The 10,950-nt window shown below is 40.4% G+C and overlaps 1 protein-coding gene across 1 annotated transcript; it reads left to right on the top strand.

Annotated features, from left to right (window-relative positions):
• Positions 1-5,339: 5,339 nt before the first annotated feature.
• Positions 5,340-6,287, top strand: LOC309691207 (olfactory receptor 6N2-like; the record flags this gene model as incomplete). Its single annotated transcript, XM_082508800.1, has 1 exon — positions 5,340-6,287. The coding sequence occupies one exon, from the start codon at positions 5,340-5,342 to the stop codon at positions 6,285-6,287; it is 948 nt and encodes a 315-aa protein (XP_082364926.1).
• Positions 6,288-10,950: the final 4,663 nt, after the last annotated feature.

The following is a 10,950-nucleotide window of genomic DNA, read 5'->3' as shown; positions in this document are numbered from 1 at the left end:
TATATTTCTGTGGGAAGCGTGGGCATTTTTGTCCATAGATTTCTTTTTTTATTTATGGTTAAAATTAATGTTCAGATCCAAGAACACTAATAAAATGATGTTCCAGTAATCCTGTGTCCTGTCAGATGTGTATTTATGGTAATGATGAGCTATTTAAATATTACATCATTGTCCCTTTAAAGACCCAATATTGTTTTTTTGGACCTCATAAAACACATTGTTGTCAAGTGGACAATGTCTCCAGAAAACACAGTAGAGTCTGGTTGGTGTGTATCAGTGTATCTAGACTTCTATAGGGAGTGTATGAGGTCTGAAGTGACCCAAATTTTTTTCAGATTTTTTCGAACACTTTAACCTCACTCCCTTGGCTCTAAGTCCTTTGAAAAGGGTAGTCCACTTAAACCACCACCGGGCGGATTGACGTAGGATAGTCCCTCCATACCACATAGACCCGTGTGTGTGTGTGTGTGTGTGTGTGGTCTTAGAAGAAAAAAGTAAGTTCCAACTGTATGTTTATGCAATTTTACTTCAGGATTAGGTGACAGAAATTAAGTTGACAGTCCATAGGTGATATAAGGTTACTGTAATGAGTATCATTAGTGAGCTTGCATCCCACCTGCACTGTGTAAAACAACAGGCCAAGCCTCAGAGGAGTGGCCTGACTACAGCCAGTCTCTAAACAACTAATTATCTCACAGTAGCTACTATGAAGGACTTTTGGGATGTTTTCCCATGTATCACTGTCATTAGCAGGATCCGTGAACCTGATCTAATGTAGTATATCACAACAAACATCCAGTACCTTTGGGTCTTCACACCAGAGAGAAGAGAGAGAAGGAGAGAATTTATTATTTCAATGGCCTCCACAATGTGTCACTAAGTTGTAACTATCACAGACGTAACTGTCAAAAGGATAAAGTGGTCAACAAGCCATTTTGTCTTTTGGCCTAAGAGAGCAATTAAACTTGCCTTGTATTAAAAAGTTTGGTATTAATTATCAGAAATAGGAGATTTAAAGAGTAGCCTTCGAAGCGTACCTGACTATGGTGTAAACTAGTATAATGGATTTTAAATAAACAAGATGTGATTCAAGCACAGATTTTGAACAAGTTTTACCTTCTGAAGTCAAAGTTATCACATGTGCTAACCAGTGGCGGGGTGGCTTACTGGGCTTAAGCCCGGGTTGTTTTTTCAGAAGCTCAGGGTCTTTTGGAGTGTAATTTTTTCATAGTTAGATGCCTGGCTGACAACTGTATAAAACAAAAACTACACACAATATTTGAAGCACATAGTGCACACTGGCAGGGCCTGGCAGGGCGAAGGACGCGGTCTCAGCTGAACTATGGACACGCACACACATACATATACTGATACTGATAAGCACTCGCTGACACATCACCCTCCCTACCCCGGATCCAACGCCACCTCCAACGCTTACCTCCCCTCTGATGTGGACATCGGGTCAGCTGGAGGCGCAGTCGAAGATTGCAGCGGTCCCAGATCAGATGTACACACTGGAACACTTTCCCGTGTTGCTTGTCTGTGTTTATTGTGCTATGGTGTGTTAATATCTGTGCATTCCTGTATTATCCTTTTGTGTTACGCTTTTTGATGTTTTTTTCCTTGCTACCTAGCCTGACCTGTCTCCCCAATGTGATGTTTGTGTATTGTATGTACGGTCGGCAAGGTCTGTCATCTCGGTTGTGGGGAGCTGCTGCCTGCGAGTTTGCTGTTGGAGAAGTGGAGCCAGGCAGACAGAGGAGAACTGAAGTTTGACCAGGTACCAAAGCAAATCATTCATACTGTACAAACAATGTAAATATGACAGTGTATCACGAAAGATTGATATCAAACTGATCACTTGACCCATATTACATTACTTGTTCTTCAAGTGAATCAACAAATGGCGAAATGAAAAGCCGAACAACAACAATGTTGTTTCTTTAGAGAGTCTTAGCTTACATTTGTGTTTATTTCATATTTTCAGTTGTTACCCTCCACGGCTAAATAAATTGGTTTCAGAATACAAGAATGGACATAAGGGGCTTCTTTCAAAGAAAACACTCAGGTAGATGTTATTTTATATATTATGCTTTGTATGTTGTTCAGTATATTTCTATGCAAAACAAGAGGAATTTCAATACACAGCAGGATATTCACAGTTGAAACCAGATATTTACATACACTTTATGGAAAACATAAAACAAGAACATTTTTTTACTGTACAACATCAATTTAGAGTAAACTTGTTTTGTTTTGGATAAATAAATATTGAAATATCTTTTGAATTAGTTACATGTCAGAATAAAGAGAGCTGTCTATGTTTTTTATCACTTTCATCAAATTTAGGAGTATACACTAAGTTTATTGTTAATTAATAAGAAAACTCCAGACGATTCCATTCTGAGCTGAAGAAGCTTCTGATAGGTTAGTAGAGTCCATGTGAGTAAACTGGTGGCACACCCGTGGATGCATATAAGGCAAAACACAGAGCCTGTTTCTTTGACATAGGAAAATCAAGAGATATCAACCAAAACACCAGGAAAAGAACTGTGGAGCTCCATAAGTGTGGCTCAATTTTGAATACAATTTGGTGCCATTTACAATTAAGAAATACAGATAGTTTCTCTCTTTACTCTTAAAGTTAACAAATGTGCTTTTTATATTTATCAACCTAAAAAAAATAAACATTTAGCCTGATTTTATGTTACAATTAAAAAAGTGTTTGTGTTTTTATCTGAAGAGTTTGTAAATATCTGGTTTCAACTGTATGATGTTGGTGTTTGGCTTGATTGTCAGCACAAAGAGGGAGAGAGAGGAACAGAGAGGGAGAGAGAGGGAGATGGAGAACGAGGACAGAACAGAGAGGGAACAAGAGCAGGTGAGACAGACATGTTAGTCAAATGGTTGTTTACCAAAAGTATCACCGTATCATAGGTACTCATGTATCTCGTACCTAGTGTTTCTTTTTAGGTTTGTTATTTTTCAAATTCCATATTTATTAAGTTATGCAGGCTTGTTTGCACAACAAGCCTGCATAACTTTTGCATAACTTTTGAACAAAACTCAAAACAGAGCCTATTATTCTTTCAGTCATTTCTAACACCACAGATCTGTGCATGGATGAATCACTTCTCCTCCTACCTGAAGAGGGAGGCAAAAAGATCCCAAATCTGGGCCACTATCAAAGGGTGCAACCTCCATTCCCTCTACTCCCAGGTTCAGATGGCCCAGAGCATGGGTGACTCTTAGAGACACCCATGCACCATAACAGGTTTCTTCTCTGCCTGTTTATGTAAAAGATCACTGTTGAATTGTTGGTCCTGACTAGGAAATGCTGGCCCTTCAGTACCAGACAAAAAAGCTTGAGGGCTAAGAACACCGCTGTGGCAGCACAAGAACAAGTTCTGAGCACAAGATCCATCGGGCTGGGGTCTACTGCACAAGGTAAGACCTCAGATGCAGAAAGTGTAAAGATGCCCCTGAGACAATCTAGCACATAGGTGTCAAACTCTGGCCTGCGGGCCAAATGTAATTTGGCCGGGCAGGGCATATATGGACCGCCATAACAAAGTGGCTGGCATAGTAAACAGAAACATCTGTGCCAAATATGACGTCGAAGTCCCGAGGTCAAAATGTGAGACGCCCCCTGGGGTGTTGGAGAATGACCAAGCTAAGATCCTGTGGGATTTCCAGATACAGACGGACAAAATGGTGATGGCTAACCAACCAGACATAGAGATGGTAGAAAAGCAGAAGAAAATAGGCGTAGTGATAGTCGAAATGATAACAAATGACAGCAACATTAGGAAAAAGGAACACAAGAAGCTTGAGAAGTACCAAGGGCTCAGAGAGTTTAAGAAGATGTGGAGGGTGAATGTAACAGTAGTGCCAGTAGTAATCAGAGCACTCAATGCAGTGACTCCCAAGCTAGGCGAGCGGCTCCAGCAGATCCTGGGAACATCATCTGAGATCTCTGTCAGATGCTGTTCCTAGGAGTGCAATCATAGGAACAGCAAAGATATTGTGCAGGACCCTGAAGCTTCCAGGCCTCTTGTAGAAGACCCGAGTTTGAAGGGGGCCACCTATATTTAGGAAACTTCCCTTTTTGTTTATCTGTGTTATCTTTGTCTAATATTAACATTTGGTTTGATGACCTGAAATATTTAGGTGTGACAAAAATACAAAAAATGGGAAATCAAGAAGGGCCAAACACTTTTTACACCACTATAGTTGCCTGCAAATAGACTTACTGATTCTAATCTCCTAAGTCCTGCCATTTTCCATTGTGCAGTCTGCTTTCCTTGCCTGTTTCCTAGTTAACTTTCAAAACTTTTTGCTTGCCCATCTGAACTTTGTCCTGTGTTCCTGTAAGGAGTTCAGAATTGACAGGCGGTCACTCACTTCCCTAGAATCGTCTCATTTCCATTTAATTCAGATTTTGCCAATATTAACAGTTGCCCCATAATGCTTTATATTGTAAGGTAAAGATAATACAATACAACAATACACACAAACAATCAGGTGACCCCTATGCGCAAGCACCTGGTGACAGGAAGAAAATAAACCCCCTTTAAACAAGAAGAATCAGGCTTACGTAGGGGCAACCATCTACCCATTACCGGTTGGGGTGAGGGGAGGAAGACAGTACAAAAGTCATTCTGTAGAAGAGAGACAGAGATTAATAATAACTCTTTAAATGCAGAGTGATGTACAAGCACATAGTGAGTGAAAAGAGGTGAGTAAAGGAAAAGTGCATTATGGAAAGCCCCCAAGATTCTAGGCCTACTGCAGCATAACAAAGGGAGGATGTTGTATTACCTGATCCAGCCCTAACTGTATGCTTTGTTCTGTAAGAACTACTCCAATGTTTAACATTGGTATATGCTAAAGTCATGTGTGGTAAATTGTCGAAAAACAAGTGTAGCAGCTTACATAGACAGAAATCTATCTGTCTTCTCTTTTTGGACAGAGAAGACATATGGTTTGAAAGAGTAGTGAAAGAAGCCATTTATGTCCACTATGAGCGACCATCTTTGAACAGAGGCGGTGGCTTACGACACCAACTGTCTGCCATCTATAATCCAGTTTTGATTTACTGTGACCTTCACAGTACAATTCCCTGGTGGACAAAGCAACCTAATAAAACCTTTCACGGAGTAAGATGATTCACTGTGCACATTTGACTGATGAATGTACTCCAAGATATATTTCAAGTTCAAATACCTGTAAATGAATGAAGGAAAGACAACATAGGTTGCATATTGGTGCAGTTTTGTTTTGTTATTTGTTATTCTTCATTAACACTGCTGGTTTTATAATTTTTTTTCAAAGTATTAATGGATGAGGTGTTAAATGCTACATATTTAACTCTAGATGGGTATGTTGAAGTTAACAAGTACAGATATGTTTATTTTTTCATTTTCTTTATATTATATAGTTTAATAATCTGCAGTAATTCTACTATTGTGTACATAATCTGGATTCATAAAAACCTTCATGAGCCGATGTACACTTTCATTGCTGCTTTGCTGCTGAACTGTGTTCTTTACAGCACAACTGTTTACCCCAAACTGCTGATTGACTTTTTATCTGAAAAACAAGTCACAACATATTCAGCCTGTCTCTTTCAGTTTTTTATGTTTTACACTTTAGGCAGTTCAGAGTTCTTTCTCTTGGCAGCCATGGCCTATGACAGATATGTGGCTATTTGTAAACCTCTGCAATATCAAACTATCATGAGTAAAACCACTGTGAGTATTTTCTTGGCTGTAGCATGGCTTGTACCTGTTTGTCACATTGCAGTCTTAACAGCTGGGAGTGCTGAAGCAACATTGTGTAACTTTAACTTAAAAGGAATATTTTGTAATAATGCAGTTTACACTCTTCAGTGTGTCAAGTCACGATTAATTACTGTATTTGGAGTAGTTGCTTTAATAGATCTTGTAATATTACCTATGCTCTTCATAGTTTTTACATACTCAAACATTTTTATCCTCACTTATCAAAGCTGTAAAGACGTGAGGAAGAAAGCTTTGGAGACCTGTTTACCCCATTTGTTAGTTTTATTTAGCTTCTCCTGTTTAAGTATCTATGATGTAAGCATAGCTCGAGTAGAATCAGATTTTCCCAAAACTGCGCGATTAATAATGACATTACAAATAGTGCTCTATCATCCATTGCTTAATCCATTCATTTATGGGCTCAAAATGAAGGAAATTTCTAAACAGCTAAAAAGATTTTTCTATCATGCTAAAATCATTTCATGTATTAACTCTGAATGCTAAGGTGCCACAATTTGTTTTGTAATAATTTTCTTGCCATCATTGAAAATGCTTTTCATTTAATAAAGTAATTCAAACTATTATTCAGAAAAGTACAGGAAAAAATAAACCATGCCGTGTTCATCTGTATTTGTAAATAAATTGAACATAATATTATTATTAAAGTGTATTGAAGTCTGTTGTTATGCTCAGTAAAATGCTCATGTGAATAGGGTTTAAGACCTATGGTTAATTTACATTAACAGCTTTTGGTGACGTATTTAAATACAAATATAAATTGCCTTCTTTTATGAAAGGTTCACCAATTCCAAGATAGGTAAGAGGATAAGTAATCAAATAAACTATCAGATTAATTTTGTCAGACTTTCATATTTTATTTTGGATTTTTATAACATTATTGGTGGTTCTTATATATGCTGTGTAATAGAGATTTTCCACTAAAGGAATGGGTGGTAACACTTTATAAAACTGTGATAGCTGCAATAGCTTTATAATAACTACATCTTCCTCCCTTGTCACAAATCATGGGCCAGTGTAATTTATTGCCGTCTATCTTGAATGTGCATAAAACATTTGAAAAAGTACAATCCTAATTCCAAAAAAGTTGTCATATAAGAAAAGAATCCAATAATTTGCAGATTATTTACCACCGATTAATTATTCATAGATCACAGTAACAAACGTGTAAAATGCTTAACATGAGATTACTACTTATTTTACAATATATTAGCTCATCCTAAAAAAAGATAGGATGTGAGCAAAAAAATGGCTGGAAAAGCAATCCACCATCCATCCATTTTCTTCAACTTATCGATGGCAGAGTGATGGGGGCAGCAGCCTAAAAAGAGAAGCCCATACCCTCCTGTCCCCAGCCACCCCCAGCTTGTCTGGGGGAAAAGCAAGGCATTCCCTGGACAGCCGAGAAATATAATCTCTCCAGCATGTCTGCCCCAGGGCCTCCTCCCAGTGGGACATGCCTGGAACACCTCACCCAGGAAGCATCTAGGAGGCATCCTTGTCAGATACCTGAACCACCTCAGTTGGTTCCTTTCAATGTGAAGGAGCAGCGACTCTACTCTGTGCCCCTCCCAAGATGCTTAAACTCCCCCACTTAAAGCAGGAACTTGTCCCTGGCACATAGTGGGCACTCCAACCTTTCCTGGCTAAGGGTCATGGCCTCAGATTTGGAAGTGCTGATTGTTATTCCCACCGCTCCACACTCGGCTGCCAACCATTCCAGTGTGAGCTGGAGGCCATCACCTGATGAAGCAAACAGAACCACATCATCTGCAAAAAGCAGAATTGAGATTCTGAGACCACCCAAGTGGGAGCCACTTGGCTATGCCTAGAAATACTGTCCATAAAAATTATGAACAGAAAAAGGGCAAAGGGCAGCCCTGGCGAAGTGCAACACCCAGGAGAAATTAATGCAAGTTATTGCCATCTATGGGGACCAAGCTCTTGCAACAGGTGTATAAGGATCAAATGGCCTGTAGCATTGGGCCAGATACGCCATACTCCCTAAGCACCTCCAACAGTATACCAAAATGCCTTTTCCAAATCCAAAAACACATATAGTCTGGTTGGGCAGATTCCTATGCACCCTCATGTATCCTCGAGAGGTTAAGCTTGTCCAAGGTTCCAGGACTGGGACAAAAACTGCATTGTTTCTCCTGCATTCGAGGTTTGCCTAATGAACCGACTCTCCTTTCCAGCACCCTGGAGTTAGACTAGACTTTCCCGGGGAGGCAGAGAAGTGTGATCCTCCTATAGTTGGAGCATGCCCTCTGGTCCCCCTTCTTGAACATTTGAACCACCATCCCGGTTTGCCAATCCAGAGGCCCCTTGAACCAAGACAGCCCTACAATACTGAGAGCCTTCAGGAACTCAGGGTAACCCCAAGGGGCCTTCCACCAAGGAGTTTTTTAACTGCCTTCGTGACCTCTTTCCTGGACATAGACAAGGCATCCCCCTTGTACCTAAAGTCTCAGTGGGATTAAGGAGGTCTTTGAAGTACTCCTTCCACTGCCCGACAATATCCTCAGTCGAAGTCAGCACCTCCACCCCTACACAGTGCAAGTAGAGCACCGCTTTTGCCTCCTGAGCTGCTGTTGGTTAGCCAAAATCTCTTCAAGGCAGTCTGAAAGTCTGTTTCCATGGCCTCTCCGAACTCTCTCGCACCCAGTTTTGCTTCAGCCACTGCCCAAGCCACGTTCCGCTTGGCCCGTCAGTACCTATCAGCTGCCTCTGAAGTCCCACAGGCTAACTAAGCCCAAGAGGACTCCTTCTTCAGCCTCATGGTTCCCTTTACCTCTGGTGCCTGCCATCTGGTCCAGGGGTTACCACCACGACAGGCACCAACCACCTTGTGGTCGCAGCTCAGTACAGCAGCTTCAGTAATGGAGGTGCTGAACATTGTCCGTTTGGACTCAATGTCTCCAACCTCCCTAGGAATGCTGTTGAAGCTCTGCCAGAGTGAGAGTTGAGGGTCTCTGCCCCTGGCTGCTGCCCAGCACACATTGCACCTGACCCCTATGGCACCTACTGCGCGTGGTGGGACTACAGGAGACGGCACCTCCTGCATGTGATGAGCTTACAGGCCACCACCCACAGGAGTGGTGCTAAAAAGAAAGCGCTCAAAGAACTCTAAAGGAACATTTTGCTATTTAATTTAATCAAAGATTTTGAAAACTATTTTTGGAAAACATCAAGACAATGGTCAAGCCAAGGTGGATGTTGCACTAGGGATCACCTCTGAGCCACTTTCTTGTTAACAAGAATAGGTAGGTTGGTAAATGGGGCAAGGCAGGATGAACTACAATGTTCGCAAATGACATTGTGATGTGTAGTGAGAATAACTGGAAGACAGTCTGGAGAGATGGCGGTATAGACTGGTTAGAAGAGGAATGAAAGTCGGTAGGAAAAAGTCAGAATACATGTGTGTAAATAAGAGAGAGAAAGGTGAACATGTAAGAAATCACAAGGATAAATAAGTTAAATACAGGGGATCAACCATTCAAAGCAATGGGCACTACCCAAGACAGGTGAGAAGAGAGTGCAGAGTTGATGTATGTTTTGGGGATGGTGGCTCTGATAAAAAAGACAGAAGGTGAAATGGTAGAGTTGAAGATGCTAAGATTTCCACTGGGAATGACCAGGAGCAACAAAATTAGAAATGAGTATCTTAGAAGGACAGGTCAAGTTAAGCAGTTCGGAGGCAAAGCTAGAGATTCAAGATTGAGATGATCTGCACATGTGATGAGGAGGGATAGTGGATATAAAAGGATGGAAAGGGGATGTTGAATGTGGAGCTAACAGCCAGAACACAAAAATGAAGTTCACAGAGAAGGATCTTGGATATAGTGAAGGAGGATATGTGGAGGGTTGGTGTGACAGAGGATCTTGCTCGAAATGAAGTGAGGTGGAGACAGATAATCGACACTGGCAGCCCCAAAATGGAGTAGCCCAGAGAAGACAAAGATCCTACGTGATGTACTGTATTTCAAATTATGATTCATCAGTCCATAATTTCTTCTTCCAGTCTTCAGTAGTCTGCTTCATGGCCCAGGCAAGCCTCTTTGTCTTATTCTGATGTCTTAGCAATGGCTTTTTGGCTGCAGCTAGTCCTGTCAAACCTGCAGCTCGAAGTCCTCTCTTCACAGTTGAAATGGAGACATGCTTACTATTACAGCTTACTACTAAGCTGTGCTTGAAGCTATTGTCCTTTGAACCACTTATCATGCAAGCTGTTAACTCTAGGGAACTTGTCCTCTGATTCAGTTGTGGTTTGGGGTCTGCTTGACCTCTTCCTGTCAGAGTTTGCCCCAAATTTCTGAGTGCCTTTTGATGGTGAAGGGAACCGTACTTACTGACACCTTGACTTTCTTTGCAATTTCTTTGTAGGAAAGACCTAAATTTTTAAGTGTTATGCTGGTCTGTCTCTCTTCCACTGTTAATTGCTTTTTTCTCACCTTTTTTGTGCAACACACTACTTTCTGCAACACAGGATTTTGGGAAACCCTACCTTTTTTTTAACCTCTTGGAGTTCATCACTTACCTTTGTAACCTTTCAAGCTATTTATTGGACTTGAAAGACTTGAATTGGAATAAATAATTGAAAAAATTGGTGTGTTCTAAAAAGAACCCTCACTGTTCTATAAATTTGTCAATTAATTATATTCTCTAAAGTAAATTTGTGTAAATTATGGAATTGTTACGGTGGCCCTGAGAGGCCAAACGGACTGCAACTTAAGAAAACACCAGCAATAAGAAAAACGCTGTAAAAGCACACAAAACACAATGGAAATAGGAAAAAAGAAAACAGAAACAGAAATTATCTTAAAGTGCATTAACTATTTTTTCTCCCCACATTGCATTGCAGTGTGCATGATGTCGATCTACATGAAATTCTCTTAGCCTGAACAGAATTACATATTTAAATATAGGACTATATTTGCTGTTATTTTATTATCATTTCTGCCGGTCAACTAATTTTTTCTTCTTTAAAATTTGTTTTTCAATTAATACCCACGTATGTATGTAGTAAAAGAGGAGGAGCCAGAAAATGTACCCGTGTAAGTAAGGGCTAACCACTGTCGGCTTATGTCTCCAGAGGTTGAACATGGTAATAGGTCTTTGTGGAGAGTTGAATGAGATATATGGAGCT

This window comes from Aulonocara stuartgranti (genome assembly GCF_965226115.1).
Source record: "Aulonocara stuartgranti genome assembly, chromosome: 16".
Lineage (NCBI taxonomy): Eukaryota > Metazoa > Chordata > Actinopteri > Cichliformes > Cichlidae > Aulonocara > Aulonocara stuartgranti.
The sequence above is the reverse complement of the archived record's forward strand: the minus strand, read 5'-3'. Positions and strand labels throughout refer to the sequence as shown.